Here is a 17,464-nt window from a genome sequence, read left to right as displayed (position 1 = left end):
TACATCTCTTCATAATATATATATATATATATATATATATATATATATATATATATATATATATATATCAGCTAGTATATCATCATAATGCACCACTCGATACATAGTCTTTCCATTCCATTTATTGTAGGTGATCTCAAAAGAATTCGAATTTTCAATCTTCAACAAGATATAAAGTGAGAGTTTTGGCAATCGGAATTGAAGGTGAAATTTTTTCGTGGTAAATAAAAAAACTTATAATTGGAGGGGCCAAATGGTTGTAATTATATTTTTATTTGAATATGTCTTACTATATATATATATATATATTCTAAAGAGTATTTATGTATGCCACAATCTTGTTCTCATTGACTTCATCCTTGCCTCAATATTGTTCTCATTATTGTTCTCATTGACTTCATCCTTGCCACAATATTGTTCTCATTGACTTCATCCTCGTAACACATAATTATTGGAAGGCTAACCTCAGAATTTTGCAATCAAACAGCACCATCGTTATATATATATATTTTAAATTCTTAATGTTTTTAAAATTTTAGAAAAATACAATCATTTATTTCCTTCACTTTTTTAATTTTTAGAAAAGCAGAGTTGAAAAATGCAGAAGAAAAGTAAAAACAGTGGGCAACTAAGAAATGACCATACCAAGTGCCAATCATTCCTTCTTTCTATCTGTCAATTCATATATATATATATATATATATATATATGGACAGTACAGGAGAAAAATGTAACAACGAATTCACTCATAAAAATGACAATATTGAGAGGACCTTATCATATATTATAATAAGTAACAATAATTTGTTACAAATCCATCATTAAAGATTATTTTATTCATCCTTATTAAATTTATTACTTTCTATTATTTTTTTTTAAATTATTTCTCTCTTAACTAAATATATTCTTGAAAATTTAATAAATTAATTAAATAAAAAAATATCTTCTTTTTTATACAATATATTCATAAAAAAATATCATCTTTTTCGTGCAATACTGTGATGAAATCTATGAGCGGGTGTGAGACACTGGATGAACTACCACACTTGTAGACTACTACGGGTGTCATGATCCTGCATCGCTTATGGAAGGTGAATATGAAGTGCTATATGTACGTTCAACACCATTTTATGACACAACGTTTTTTAAAACCGTTTATGACACAATGTTTTTTTAAAACCATGAACCTAACAGAATTCCGTAGTTAAGCTGGTCTGGGGGAGTAAAAAATTGACAATATTGTGTCGGGTTAGGTGAGGGTTGTTACAAATGGTATCAAACCTGCAACCTAACCGGAAGTATGGCCAATAAGAACGTTGAGCCCCAATGGGGTGATTGTGACGACCTCTGTAGACGGGTGTGATGTGGGCGGGTGCCGAGACACTGGACGAGTTACCACACTCGTAAGCTACGAGTGTCATGATAGCACGTTCAATACCCTTTTATGACACAACGTGTTTTTAAGTCGTGATACTCGTAAACCTATCTGCAAAGGATGGATTTTGTATCGAGTAAGGTGACGAGTGTTATAAATATATTCATGAAATATTATGCACAAAAAATAGTTGAAGAGAGTTATTTACAAATTGAGTAATGATACAACAACCGAATTTAATCAGCGAATAAGACCCGAAATTGCCACATAACTCACTCATTCATTAAATGAAAAATTTTACTATTTTAAAAAGACTACTTTACCCTCAAAATATCATCCAAACCCCTCCACGTTTTCTCTCTCTCAAATAATCAACCAAACCCTTCCTTATTTTTCTCTCAAAATTCCTCCATCTCTATCACTGTCCTACCCACCTCTCCACCTCCACTGCCACCATCTTTTTGTTCACTGATCTTTGCGTTGCCCCCACCCCTCCACTGCCACAATCCCTTAGCTTCACATCTCTCCCTAAAAAACTTTCAAATTTGTTCCTTCTCAATGACCCATCAAACTTTTTAGATTATCTATTCATTTCTATTGTCTTCTTTATTCAAAGAAGACCTAAATCAGCAGTACACCATGACATAGATGAGTAGAGCCATTTTCTTTCACAAAGCCCTAATGAAGTTAGAGATTAGGGCATATATGTGAGAGATGCGAAATTGAAGAGTGAGAGATGCGAAATTGAAGAGAGAGAGATAGAGTCAGAATCGGAGAGAGAAGAGAGGAGAAAAATTATGATTTATTTGCTAGTTTGAAGGTCATTATTAATTTTTCTAGTGAATTGCTAAATTGAATGTTGGATCAGTGATGATGATACAGTCGTCTTTGTTCATCGCTTGACCCAATTGGATTAACTAGAGATTGTAAATTATGGAGGGGAATTGCATACTTATTGATGAGACGATAAGGTTGTGGTTGATATATATATATATATATATATATATAGGGAGAGAGAGAGAGAGCCATTTTGAACACAAAGATATTTATTTGAGAGAGAAAACGTGGAAGAGTTTGGATGATATTTTAATGGTAAAATAGTCTTTTTAAAATGGTAGAATTTTTCATATAATGAATGAGTGAGTGACGTGGCAATTTCAGATCTTATTTGGTGGTTACTGTATCATTACTCTTACAAATTTGGAAGATAATAATTTTTTGAACTTTTTTTTAACTTATTTTATATATATATATATATATGGACACACACACACACGCATATTAAATTATTAATTAGAGAAAAAATCCGTTAATCACTTACATTTGTCATTTCCTCTCAAATACTTCTCGCTCACGAGAGGATGACAAAGTTGGTACAATATTTGATAATAAAGTACTCCACTTTAGTCTCCTCTCTTTCCATTTCTATTCTCATTTTTCCTTTTCCTTTTCCTTTTCCTTTTCTTCCAAATCTTTTCCTCTTCTTCCAAATCTTTCAATCCAAACGCACTGAGACGGCCTTCTAACTCTTCCTATTGTCCACCAACATATAGGGGCTGTGGAACTACAATTTATCCAACGGTTGCCTTTTGCGTAGAAATTTAGAGAGAGAAAGTAAGAGAGAGAGAGAGAGAGAGAGAGAGATGGCAACATCTGTGAGTGAAGGAGGGACAGAGGCAGCGAGGAAGATAGTATGGAACGAGAGGCAAAAGAGGTTTGAAACAGAGGAGAAGGAAGCTTACTTGCAGTATCAGCTGAGAGATGGAGGGAAAGTGATGGACATTGTCCACACCTTCGTGCCCTCAACCAAAAGGGGCTTAGGTTTGGCCTCTCACCTCTGCGTTTCGGCCTTCACTCATGCCAAATCACATTCCATCTCTGTCATCCCCACCTGCTCTTACGTCTCTGTAAGTTTTTCATCTCTCTCTGTATAGATATATAATTATATACATAATAATGAAAAAAAAAATTATAGACATAATAACATATATATGCAATGTTTTCTTTCTGGGTTATATTCACTTGCTTGCTATTACGCTTTGATATGGGTTTAATCTAGTAATTGTTTCTGATATCTTTGTGGGTTGCAATTATATTATTTGAATTTTGGGTCTTGTTGCGGGATTTAATTCTAGGTTAATTTCAAATGGATTTTGAATCTCAAATACATCCACGAAGAAAATTCTAAATGCCTTATTATAAGTGTTTGTAGGTCAATCATGTTGTATTGTTTATATTTATTGGAAGGTGTAGAAATGGATTAATCGAAGAAGATAATTCAGTTTTCAATAATATAATATTTGTGTTGTCTATGCAAATTAATCATAGGTTATTGAATTCATCCAATAAATTAACTAATAATCTATTGTTTTACAAAAAATAAATGGAATTTTTTAAGCGAGGAATATGGAATGGTGGATGTGCATGTACTGTGTATGCATAGAATGTAAAATTTGTGTTAGGATTAGACTGATTAGTTTTAGATCTTTACTATTAACTATACAATTGTCCTGTGTATTATATTTGGTACTGTGGTTATTCGTTGGTGTGTTGCATAAACCTATTTGAAAAGCGCAATGCTGAATAAATTATCAAAAGGAAGCAAAAATTGCTTGAAAAGCTCGTGGCCTTGATTTTTGTTTAAATTGAAAAGCTGCAGACTTTTTTTTTTAATTATTTTTTATTATTGGTAATGAAGAGAAATGGGAGTTGAAGTTTTTGATTGGAGCAAAAAGATTTTTATTGTATGTTTGGATTTAGATTGTCTAGCAAAAGATTGAGAGGTTTGTAAAGTATTCAAAAGGTTAATTTAAGACATAATTTATGTAATTTAATGAGCTTAAATGCCATTCTCAGAGTTGTCAAAATTTTGGATTCAAAGAATATAATGGGAGAGATTGTTTTTTCCTTTATTTCCTTCACTTTCTCTTCATTTTTCTTCTTCTTCTTTGGCCCTGTTTGGATTGGCTTCTGAAATGCAGCTTTCAGCTTTTCAAGCCCAAAAGCTATTTGTTGAGGTGTTTGGATTGATCAGGAGAAGAGCTTTTAGCTTTTGAAAGCTCTTCCTGCCGAAGTTGGTACCCACTAGCTTCTAGGAAACACTCTTCCTAAGAGACACAGGAAGCCATTTTTAATTTAAGTAATTTTTTTGTAATTCCCATAGTACCCTATCTTCTATGAGTAAACAAATTTTGTTTCAAGCGTATCCCAAATAAATACCCTACCATTTCACGATTTTTGTCTTCTAGGGTTTCTCTGCCCATGTTCTCTTGCAATTCTCTCATTGTTCAACTTCCTTAGTTTCCTCTTGACGACAGCAGTGACACTATAAGATATCGAGCATCTGGCAACCTCCACCAGGGACGAAAAACCATCTTATATTCAAGGGTCTGTGGTTTTTTTTTTGGGTTGTGTTCGTTCTTCAATTTTGGGTGTAAGCAATTGAAGAATGTGATATTTTACCTAATGATTTGTCCAGAAGCAAATATGCCGGTTCAATGGTCTAAAATTACATGTTATTCTTTGTTCGTGCGATGAATCTGAAGGCAAAGTTCAGTCGATACCCAAATGACAGATTACTCATCTTTCTTGGGTTTCAAAATTCCATATTTTTTCATTTTTTTTATAAGGAATTTTTTCATTTTTCATTTTTCATTCGCCAAGTTTTGAAATGATACATGTTTCAGATAAAGCATTCATCACATGGGGTTTCAGTTTCTTTGTTTTTCCCTGGATCTAGTTCTACGTACTTTAGATACCCTGTTTGTTATTGTGTTGTTTTTGAATGACAGATTTCTTATGATGCTCATTTTAGATGAAGCATTGATCACTCTTAGTGAACTACCAATAATCCTATTGGGTTGTTTTTTTTTTTTTTTTCCTTCACTTGTTACTCCGTTTATTCCCTCTCCTCATTCTTTTTTTCTTTTTGAAAATAAAAATAGAAGTAAGATGCAGCCCTCTCCTCAATCTATTGTTGTAAATTTTGTGAACTTCCATTAATCAAGATGGGGAGGTTGCATGTTCTGAATTTAGTATGGATGGATTGCAAGTTTTTGGCCATTTAACAATTGAAAATTGATAGCAAACCTTCCATGTACTATAGGTGACACTCTGAGTTGCCTTCATATAATTTTTTGGAATATACAGAAGATTATCTTGTTAATAGAGCTTTCATTTTTTTTTTTGAGAAGTAAATATATATTAACACAGGCACTCAAAGGGGAGCGAACCCTTAACAAAGCAAACAAAAGATGCAAAAGGCGCCATTACAACGATAAGTTGTCAACAAAATCCAAAAAACTGTCCAAAGATGAACAATTTTTCCCAATAACCTAAAAATAAAGAGAATGTAAAATATTCGACTTAATAACCCACGCCGGCGACTCCTTTCCATTGAAAGATCTCCTGTTCCGCTCCTGCCACAATCCCCACCATACACAAAGAGGGGCAACCCTCCAAGCTTTTCTAACCCTGCTGCCCACTGGTCTCCCTCTCCAAGCCTCTAACATATCCATCGTGTTCCTTGACACAACCCAATCTACCCCAAAAACATTCAGGATCATACTCCAAATATCCGCTGCCACTTTGCAGTGCAACAAAAGATGATTAACTGATTTGCCCGTCTTCTTACACATGCAACACCAATTAACTATTATTTGGCGTCTTCTTCTAAGATTATCGAGAGTAAGAATACTGCCTAGCACCGCTATCCACGTGAAAAAAGCCACCTTCAGTGGAGCTGAAGTCCTCCACATAGCCTTCCAAGGGAAACCATTGCTTATCGACTCCGTAAGGCTTTGGTAAAACAACCTCACCTCAAACACCCCTCTAAAACCCCCCATCCGCACCATCTCATCCCTTCGTTCCCCCTCCACCACTTGACTATAAATTAATCCCATTAAATCTGTAAATTCCAGCAGCTCCCAATCGTTGAACTTTCTACGGAATCTCACATCCCAACTTGCTCTCACATTCTCAAGCCGAAGATAATCTACAACCACATCATACTTATCCTTAACCATCCTGAAGAGACTAGGGAACCTACAAGCCAACACCACATCCCCACACCATAAATCCTTCCAAAACTTCACATGACGATCATTCCTAACTCTAAACCGTATCCGCTTAGAGAACTCATCCCAACCCCTCCTAATACCTTTCCATTAGCCCATACCTGCTGATGAAGACACACTTCTAGAAATCCAACCTCCCTCCTCTTCCCCAAACCGACAAGCAATAACACGTCTCCAAATCACGGACCTTTCACACCCAAATCTCCACAAACCATTTCCCTAACAAAGCTTTATTAAACATTTCTAACCTGCGAATTCCCAAACCTCCTTTTTTAATAGGGGTGCAGACTTTCTCCCATTTCACAAGATGGTACTTGAACTCCTCCCTTAACACACCCCCTCCCCCCCCCCCCCCCCCCCCCAAAACAGAAAGTTCCCCTGAATCTTGTTAAGTCTATTGATCACTGTTCTAGGAATCGGAAACAAAGACATAAAATATGTAGGAAGATTAGAGAGGGTGCTTTTGAACAATGTGAGTTTACCCCCTTTCGACAAGTATTGTTTCTTCCACCCGGATAACCTTTTTTGGAAACGTTCCACCACTGAATCCCAAACAGCAATTCGCCTCGTAGAAGAACTTAAGGGCAGCCCCAAATATGAAAACGGAAAAGACTCAACTCCGTAACCCAAAATAGCTGCCAGATCATGAATATGATCCACCTCCCCCACTGGAGCAATCACACTGTTGCCAATGTTAATCTTTAGTCCCGAGACAACTTGAAAACAGGCCCGTACACACCTCAAATGCCTCAAATGAGTCACACTTGCATCGCAAAAAACAATAGTGTCGTCAGCAAACAAGAAGTGAGATGTAACAATCTGATTTGGCGTACGTCCCACCGAAAAACCTTGGATAAAGCCTAGTAACTCTGCCCTTTTCATGAGTTTGCTAAAAGCTTCCATTACAATAATGAAAAGAAAAGGGGACAAAGGGTCCCCCTGACGTAAACCTCTCGAACTTGCGAAGAAACCTATTAGTGACCCATTCACTAAGATAGAGAAACGAGCCGTCGAAATACATTGATGAATCCACCCTTTCCATTTGGTTCCAAACCCCACCTCCAACAAATACAATAAGAACACCCAATTCACATGGTCATAGGCTTTCTCAATATCCAAGTTACACATAATCCCTGGCTCACCACTCTTGGATTTAGCATCAATACATTCATTGGCAATAAGAACCGGGTCAATAATTTGCCTTTCTCCAACGAACGCATTTTGTGACTCCGAAATGATCCCATCCAAAACTTTCCTTAGCCTAATAGCCAGGATCTTCGCAATAATCTTATAAACATAGCCCACCAAACTAATTGATTTGAAATCCTTAGCTTCAACCGCTCCACCCTTTTTAGGTATAAGGGTAATGAAAGAGGCATTCAAACTCTTCTCAAAACAACCCTCCTCGAAGAAGGCACGCATTACTCTCATCACATTTGCTCTCACCACCACCCAATTAAACAGAGCCCACCTCCCATTAGTTTGGTGGGATGTACGTACAAACTTATAGTTAAAGTCCTTACTTTGAGATTGAGGGATGTCTTGGATGGAGTTATTTCTGAATCCCAGAATGCTTTTATTGGTGGTTGACAGATCCTAGATTCTTCTCTAATTGCCAGTGAGTGTGGATGCTAGATTGCGTAGTGGCATTCCAGGAGTTCTTTGTAAGCTTGATGTTGAGAAAGCCTATGATCATGTTTGTTGGAGTTTTTTGCTCTATATGTTGGGTTTCGGGGAGAAATGGAGGACGTGGATTGAGTTCTGTATTTCGTCTGTGAGGTTCTCGGTTCTGGTGAACGGGGTTCCATCTGGCTGTTTTGGCAGTTCACAGGGATTGAGACAAGGTGACCCTCTCTCGCCGTTTCTGTTTATCATTGTTATAGAGGCTCTTAATAGGTGGTCGAGGAGGGCTGTGGACTTGAGGCTCATTAGGGGCTTCAGGTTGGGGAGAGATTTGGATCATCAGCTCGAAATCTCCCACATGCTTTTTACGGATGATACTTTGGTGTTTTGTGATGTAGATGTGTCGCAGATGAGATATCTAAGGTGTGTTTTGGTGTGCTTTCAGGTCGTTTCTGGCCTAAAAGTAAATGTGGGGAAGAGCACCTTAGTCTCGGTGGGGGAGGTGTAGGACATTTCCAATCTTACAGTGGTTCTAGGGTGCGGGGTCTCGTCTTTCCCCATCTCTTACTTGGGATTGCCCTTGGGTTCACTGTCAACAAGGGTGGGGGTTTTGGGATCCTGTGATTGACAGATTTGAGAAGAGGCTTGTCGGTTGGAAGAAATAATATCTATCCAAAGGGGGGAAGGTCACTCTCATGAAAAGTACATTGTCAAGTCTTCCTACATATTTTCTTTCTCTCTTTTTCATATTCCGGTCTCAGTGGCCGAAATGATAGAGAAGCTTCAGCAGAATTTCCTTTGGGGTGGTTTAGGGGATGAGTTTAATTATCATCTTGTTCGGTGGGAGCAGGTATGCATGCCTTTTTAGTTGGGTGGTTTGGGTATCAGAAGGGTGGTCGCGTTTAATAAGGCTCTTTTAGGGAAGTGGTTGTGGAGATTTGGAGGTGAATGCCATCGGTTATGGAGGAGGGTTATATCTTGCCGCTTTAGGGAGGAGAGAGTTGGGTGGTGCTCCCGAGTGGTTAGATTGTCCGCTGGTGTGGGTGTTTGGAAGCTTATTAGGAAGGATGGGATGATTTCTCCAAGCATATTAGATTCAGAGTTCGAGACGGCAGGGATATTTGGCTATGGGAGGATGTATGCTGTGGTGAACGTTCGTCGACTTTTATCGGCTTGATAGCGCGAGGATCACCTAGGATGTGCGTTTTCAGCAACATGTGGGAATTAGATGACATAACCGACTCGTTGGACCTGCTGTATGGACAGATGACTGATGGGGGAGGCCCAGATTCCCTCATTTGGGTCCCCTCTCCCCAGGGGAGATTTGAGGTTCGATCTTTCTTCCGCTACCTTTCGGGTTTCTTAGGGGTTAATTTTCCTTGGAAGACGGTTTGGCGGTCGAAGGCTCCCTTAAAGATGGCTTTTTTTGTTTGGACTGCTGTTTGGGGCAAGATTTTTACCCTTGACAATTTTAGGAGAAGATAGGTAACGGTCAATTGGTGCGATATGTGCAAGAGGGATAAAGAGTCAGTTAATCATCTTTTTTTACATTGTCAGGTGGCCCACGACTGTTGGAGTCTCGTCTTTGGTCTGTTTGGTATGCAGTGGGTTATGCCCAGGTCTATGAGAGGTTTGATTGACTCTTGGAGAGGGTGTGGTATGGGTCCTCACGTTATTCATTTTTAGAGGGCGGTAACACTATGCATTTGGTGGTGCATTTGGAAGGAACGTAATAGTAGATCTTTTGAGGGGGATGAATCTCCCGTAGGAATGCTAAAATACCGTATCATTAGCTGTCTTTTATACTGAGAAGGGAAGAAGAGAAAGGGGGGCCGGGGGGGGGGGGGTTGGGGTTGATGTTGTTCATCTTTGGATGACATGATTGATCTCTTAGGATCCCTGGGTCCTTAATCCCCTAATTTATGTTTTTCTGTATTTCTTTTGTATCCTCAGACACAACAGCAGCAATGGATGCACTCTCTTTTCTTTTTGGACAATACCATTGAATATGCCATTTTCTTCCACACTTGTAACATCTTTTCTTTGACGGTGGCCCTAGGTTTCTTGAAGCTCCAAATCTCTTCTTCTCTTGAGCAATAAGAGCTTGAGCCTGATTATCACAACTCTCTTCATTATTCAACTTTTCATTAGAGAACAAAGCACTCTTAACTTGTTCTACTGAGATGGTATCTCTCCCATAAAGCAAAGTATTGAATAAATGCTTATGGGTAGAGCGCACCGATGTTAACAAAATAATTGCTTTATCCTCATCACTTAAATTGACATTAACATTATATAAATCACAAATAATTTTGTTGAACTCACCAATACGTTCTTGTAGGCTTACTCCTTTTCTCCTAAAGGAATACAACTCTTGCTTCAAGACTAACCGGTTGGTGAGATTCTTTCCCATATATAGATTCTCCAACGTTTTCCACATGTCCGTTGCTGAATCTTCTTTTATCACATCATACACAATATCAGCTGCCAACAGTAATTGAATCATACTTATTGCCTTTGAGTTGATCATCCCCCATGTATCTTCCATCTTTTCCGGTTTATTACCCAAAGCTTCTCCTAACCCTTGCCGAATTAGTAAATCCCGTATCCGAACTTGCCAAAGACTGAAGTTTATTCTTCCATCAAACTTCTCGATCACGTACTTTCCATCTGTAATAGTTGCCGCTATGGCTTTGATACCACTTGTTAGGATCGTACACACACTATTGGCAAATAAAATAGATAAAAGCACACACAAGTCACAAGCAAAACGAGATTTACGTGGTTTGGCAAATTGCCTACGTCCACGAGCGAAGAATGACTATTTTTTCTTCAAAACTTGATTACACACTCTTTCTCTTTTCACAAACTCAACTCACCTTTTTTTCTCTTTACAATTATTTCTCTCTCTCCAAACCCATCTCTATTTATAGTCTTCAAAACTCAATTTCTTGTTAAACAAGAATTATACCACTTGTCTACAAGGAGTTACCAAATCAATCTCAACTCTAAAATAGAAACCTAATGAAACAATTTCTTTCACAAATTTCAGTCTTCCAAAACATAAAAGGAAACTAATTTCAGCAATTTTGAGCCACAAACCCAACAAGCATTACTGCCGAGCAAACCGGCAGTTCAAACAAGTCATAAATAACACCGAGAAACCCTTAGCAACATTTTAGATGCTAAGGGAATACCCCAAAATAGGGGTCCGAACCTAGGAAGAGAAATTAGGCTCTGATACCATGTTGTAAAGCATAAAACGGAAGCGAAGAGATAAATAAAACAAGTAGAACACACATATATTGCGTGGTTCAACCACTATGGTCTGCATCTACGACACAGAGAGAGCCCAAAGGACTACATGACCTTTATAATACTCTATCAATTCATACACAATACAATGGTGGAGGCTCCTTTTATAGGAGAAGAAATTATGAGAATGGAAAGAATTAGAAAATAGGAAACGAGGATTTTTCTTCACTGATTCTTCTAGTAACACCAAATTTTTAATAATAGGAAACAACATCAACTACTGAAGATTTTCCTCCACTGATTCCTCCATTAAATCTTCAATAAGGTTATTTTCAAAAGGTTTGGCTATATGGGGATGTTGTTTTGGGGGAGTGGCTTAACTCAATATGGAGTTTCTGAGGTTCTTTTCAAAAGGTTTGGCTATATGGGGATGTTATTTTGGGGGAGTGGCTAGAAGCTTGAGCTTGAGGGGCATACAAATTGTGTATCTAGGTTCTTTTGACAGGCTTAGATTAGCCTGCTTGAGTATGAAACTTATCTGGCTAATTTTAATCAAAATATCAAGCTAATGACTCAAATATTTTCAGGCTTATCTTTGTAAGCCAACTTTAAACTACATATCAAGGCCTGATCTCATCTAAGCCCTTCCAAGCTTTTATCTAACGCTCCACATGCTACCACATCATCATAGGGATTTTTTATTTTTTGGATCAATGAAATGCACATCATCACAGAGTTTGTGGTCTTCACAGATGGCATTTTAGGAGGGGGAAAAAAATGAGTTTTTGAACCATTGGATAAAGGCTCGCATGAATTTGAGGTGATTCTTAACTCAAGGAAAGCTTGCTATAAAAGGTTGGGATCATAATCGACATTTTAATTTTTAACTAGGAATTGCAACAGGCAAGTTTTTGGGGTGGGGGTCCCTTTCCCCATCCCGTCCCCGTTTAATATAGCATCTCCATCACTATTTCATTAGTGTTGAATAAATTTAGGTTTTTTGGCTAAATAATGTAAAACAGCCAAACGTAATATTTTTTTTTGGGTAAAAATGATTTTATTTTATACCAAACTAATCTGTACAAGTGGAGGTCTGAAGTTCATTGTTCTTTTGAAATTTCATTTACATCCAAGATCAATATAGAGTGAGGGTGCGAGTGAAAGCAGAAGTCTTCTAACTGTCACATGGCTACAAGGTCTGTGGTGATTTTTTAGTAGAAGCATGGGAAAAACTGGATTTGAAGGGAAGTTGAAGCCTGCAGGTTTAAGTCATATTCCGCTCTGATTTGTCCAATTTTTTTTATTAGTGGTGAACCTGCCCCTCCTTTGATGGATTGGATCCTCGAACCACACCACAATAAATCTTAATTCTTCAGAAGTGAAATTCTTTGTAGTAACTCTCAGCTATTAATTGAGCCAAACATCCTAAGTAGACGTGTTGTGCCTATTTTTGATGATGTTCGTATATTTAATATCATTTCAACATTTGTGGTGGTAGGCAGTTTTTCTCATGGCTGTTGCCTGGACAACCTTATGCCCTTCTGTATCTCTCATTATAGAACATCCATAGTTCAATGATCAGTCATCAGAATAAGTTACCTGGGCTTATAGAGTATCTCTCATTATCTAGATAGGCAGATATTGTTTGCCAGCTTCATGCTTGTTAAGAGCCTCCGATAATTTTAGAAGAGAGAAGACAGTATAGAACATCCATTGGATATTTATAAACATGCTTACTTGATTTAGCCAAAACCAAACAAAATGGATCTTTATGTGTACCTGTATGAATTATATTCCATCTACTTTTTGATTGTTTTGGTATTTCTTTATATAGATAAATTTATTACAGTGTTCTGTGAGACCTAGTTTATGTTCTTTTGCTTTTGGACTTGACTTCACCAAGCAAGGACTGCATGACTTTAACGTTTATGTTTTCTCTGCTGCATAGTATCTCCTTCTCATTATTTTGGTCTTGGCAATACTTTTGGCAGGACACTTTTCTTCCTCGAAACCCATCTTGGAATTCTGTTTTGTACTCGGAGGAGGGTCACAAATCTAATATATGAAGCTTCGACAGTGTCATGCCGTTACGCCTATTGACATGTTGGATATATATTTGTAATAAGCGTTGTGTTTTTCTTGCACTGACGTCTTTACACGGTCATGCTTGTAATCTTAAATGGAGAATGCCCTTGTTGTTCTTGTTGTGAAATAGTTTGTTTTGTAAACATATATCTGTGTTTTCAGCTCAGTTAGTTTGCAAATAATAGTTCTTTAAGAGTCCCTCCACCTCCACCTCCACCTCCACCCACACCCACACCCCAAATAGGAAAGATGAAAGATAAAACAGTAAGGTATATAAAACCATACAAAGATACATATTCTCCGTTTGTTTCCAAGTAAAATATTTTCCTCAAAACAAAATATACACATATATATATTTAGGTAAAAATATTTATTATTATTTTTTTTTTTATTTTTCGGTGTTTGACAAAGGTTTAGGCAATGAGAAGATTTAAGATAACATGTCAAATAGCTCAATCCACGAGCTAGGAACCCACGCCATTCGTTTGATAAGAACTAGCACCCAAACAACCATGGAGCAACCGAACTCTCCGCAAACTCAGGTCATAGCCCACTCAATAATCTTGTGACGACTCTGGATTTTTCAACCTAGTGTGTTCTGTGATGACCCGAACTGGATCCAAGATGCGGAAGCTAGAAACAAGACAATGGTCTCCCAAGGCACAACACACCTCTAAGATCCTAAGATGACCTTCCATGAGGTCACAGAACCCAAAGGAATAAGTGCGGAAGCAAGAGATGACAGGATAACAATTAAGCCCCTAGGGGCAAAATGGTCATTTCACAGAGAAATGGATGCTACCAAGCATACCATTGGAAAGACAATAAAAAATTAATGAATTTAGACTCAAGAATCACCTAATTCGGAGTTCGGATGGCAAAGATATCAAGTCCCGAAGTCGAAGGAAGGGAAACCCTATCCCGGTTCGAACCAAATTTTGACACTACTTTACTAAAATATGAATAACTTGAGTTATAAATGGAATATGAAGCTCTAATTGGTACCATTGGAAAGCTCATTTCGTTAGACTCAAGAACAGACCAATTCGGAGTTAAAACGAGTGAGATATGGTCCGTTAAAGAAGAGTGTCTAGTGTAGGAACAGTATCCGCGGGCGCCCGCCAAGGACCCGCGGGCGCCCTCCCAAATGGGCAGAACCGTGGGAAATGGTGCGGAGCAGCCCTGTGCATGGCGGGTGCCAGCCCAAATGGGCAGAAGCAACCCAAGACAGCAAGAACAGTGTTTTAGTAGAAATTTGAGTTTGCGATGCGGTTTTCGAGACCAAGATGACATTTTTCGGAAAAGCACAAAGAAGAAACTCCCCCTAAAATCACATTTTTTATGTGACAGAGTCAAGAACGGAATTTATTTCCCAAAAGAAATGCCCAAAATGCCCTTAAGCTAGAATTTTCAACAAATAGGTGAAATGAATCCGTAGGAGGCTCGAAACACAAACGATGAGGTTTTGCCCGGAAACGACCATGCACGCAAACGTAACTTACCTATTTAGACGCGCTACAATGGTCCATGACTTAAAAATACCACCGATGCAAAATCCGACCCCCCAACGGGCAAAAAGGCAAAAATGGAACTTGGAATGAAAACTCGGAATCCAAAAATACAAAACGGGATCAAATGATCGTTTAGCCCTTGGTCACACTTCATACAAGATTAATAAGACCCTATAAAAGAATGAAAATGGAATTCCCACACTGATGCAACCATGGTGAAGCAATGACTTGCGATTTTTTCAAGGTTTTCATAACATTTCATGAAGTTAAAAAGTTACATAGAACACAATATACATGTCATTGGCCTCCGGCCTCATTTCATACATATCAATTACATTGAAAGGAGTGTATTTAAGTACACATTACATACATGGAATCAAATATACATATTTTGACATATAAGTCTACAAAATGACATTTCATGCTAACATTTGCATGAAATGGAAATTTGAAAGCTACACGACATCCAAGGAATGCTAGGCTTCACGAACCAAGTCTTCGTACCTGAAATATGCCCCAGTATCGTAGGGGTGAGTAACATAAAGCTACTCGTAGGAGATGAGCATGCATCGACCTAGCATTTTACAAATTTATCACCTTAAGGTGAAACATGTTAAAGGGGCTCATGCCACCTAACGTCTATGTCCAAATGAGACTCAGGGAGCATCTTAAGTTACCTTAGAGTGTTTCTAGCATAAATCACATCATTCATGCATTTCAACAACATAGAAACATGTTATACAAAGCAACAAGAATCATGATATATGTATATACATGAAACAAGTCAAAGTTGGGATAATCCAAGAACACGATAAGAAGGATGCATGAATATAGATCAACATAGATTGCATTATCAATACAATTAAGCAAGATTGGAACACCCCATTTAACAAGACAAGGAATATACATGAAATCAAGGGTAATGCATAATATCTATGCTAATGACAAGGTTAGAGCATTCTAATTTACACGATAGGAGTCATATAAGATATCAAGAACAGTGCATAATATCTATGCGATTAACAAGGTTTGTGCATTTCATAAAACACGTCAAGGAGTAACATATGGAATCAAGGATAAGGCATACTATCTATACACGTAAACAAGGATGGAATATTCCATATAACACGACAATAAGTATACTTGGATATAAGTTAACAAGAGTTACATTATCAATGCAATTTACATGATTGGACTACACCAATTAACATGACAAGAAGTATACTTGAAATCACGAATGAAGCATAAAATCTATGCAATGAAACAAGATTGGTGCATTTCACATATCACGACAAAGACAAGGTGTGAAATCAACCAATGTAGAAACTTGGATATCGCCCGGATTAAAACCGTACTCTTGAGATCACTTTAGGGCTACTAACCTATGGGTACCTTTCCCCTAGTGCGCACTATAATTGTAGGAGGACATTCCCCCGTACTAGAACCAAGATCAACAAGTTGTGCAAGTCAAGATTGTATCAAATACAAGAAATGCATTAACCACGTTTCACGCACAACCAAGATTTTGGAACATACAAGTCATGCCCTAAGTACTCAACTATGATGGCATGTGAAATGTCAAGAAATCATAGTGTGCAACTATATAGACAACAACCATGATATATAGTGCTTGGAACTCATTGAAGAAAATATACCACAAGTATAAGATACATGATTCAATTATCTTCTAAGCAACACATGTGTAATTAAACCATTTCAAGACAAGTACATATTCATTAAATACGTTAATGAAACCTAGATATAAGGGGTTATGATTATATCAATGGGAGCATAAAAAGGGAACTTAATCTACTCAAGGGATCAAGTTATCAAGATTTCAAGGTAAGTTCAAGTGTTCTACAACAAGGCATGTCAAGGATCATGTCAAGGCCAAGTTCAATGTCAAGTTACAAGTTCATTTCATACAAGATGCAACCATGTGAATTAAGTTCCATACAAAGGAATTAATTAAATATAAGTTTCAAAACTTATCCGATTATTCTTGATTTGGTGTACGTGAAAGAACTCGTCAAGGAAATCATGAATACAAGGTTAGAAACTTAATCTAGCTCATGGAACCATTGAATGGATTTTAATTAATTCATTTAATTAAAATCTTTAGATTTTAAAAGTCATCTAAGTGACTTCAATTTAATGTATGTTATACAACATGTCAAGACTTGTTTCAAAAACACAATACAAGTGAATTACGTGCAAGATACGACCATGAGTATTAAACTTTAATACTAGAAAAATAATAATTGAAAGGTTTTAAAATCTAATCAAATATTCTAGATTTAATATATGTGAAACTACATGGCATGTATATCAAGTCAAAAATCGAATGGAGTGAATAGTACACTCAGGGTAAATTAATTAATTAATTAATTAAATATTCTCTAGATTTTTAAACAACTCCGATTACTCCCAATTTAATCTATGTGGATGAGCATGTTAGGGCCTAATATAATATGCTAACACATATTGATTTCAAGCTAATTAAGGCCATGTGAATTAATCTTTCACTTAAGATAAATATT

General features: G+C 37.3%; 1 protein-coding gene across 1 annotated transcript; it reads left to right on the top strand.

Moving 5' to 3' along the window:
• Window positions 1-2,825: 2,825 nt before the first annotated feature.
• On the top strand, window positions 2,826-13,560 carry LOC132273712 (acetyltransferase At1g77540-like). Its single transcript, XM_059774757.1, has 2 exons — window positions 2,826-3,282; window positions 13,320-13,560. Exons 1-2 carry the CDS (start codon window positions 3,019-3,021, stop codon window positions 13,392-13,394), a joined length of 339 nt encoding a protein of 112 aa, XP_059630740.1. The 5' UTR covers window positions 2,826-3,018; the 3' UTR covers window positions 13,395-13,560.
• The last annotated feature ends 3,904 nt before the right edge of the window (window positions 13,561-17,464 follow it).

This window comes from Cornus florida, unplaced genomic scaffold, assembly GCF_030987335.1.
Source record: "Cornus florida cultivar Cherokee Brave unplaced genomic scaffold, ASM3098733v1 CherokeeBrave_3.0.0_Hap2_Chr09, whole genome shotgun sequence".
NCBI classification, from domain to species: domain Eukaryota; kingdom Viridiplantae; phylum Streptophyta; class Magnoliopsida; order Cornales; family Cornaceae; genus Cornus; species Cornus florida.
This window is presented reverse-complemented; position numbering and strand designations above follow the sequence as displayed.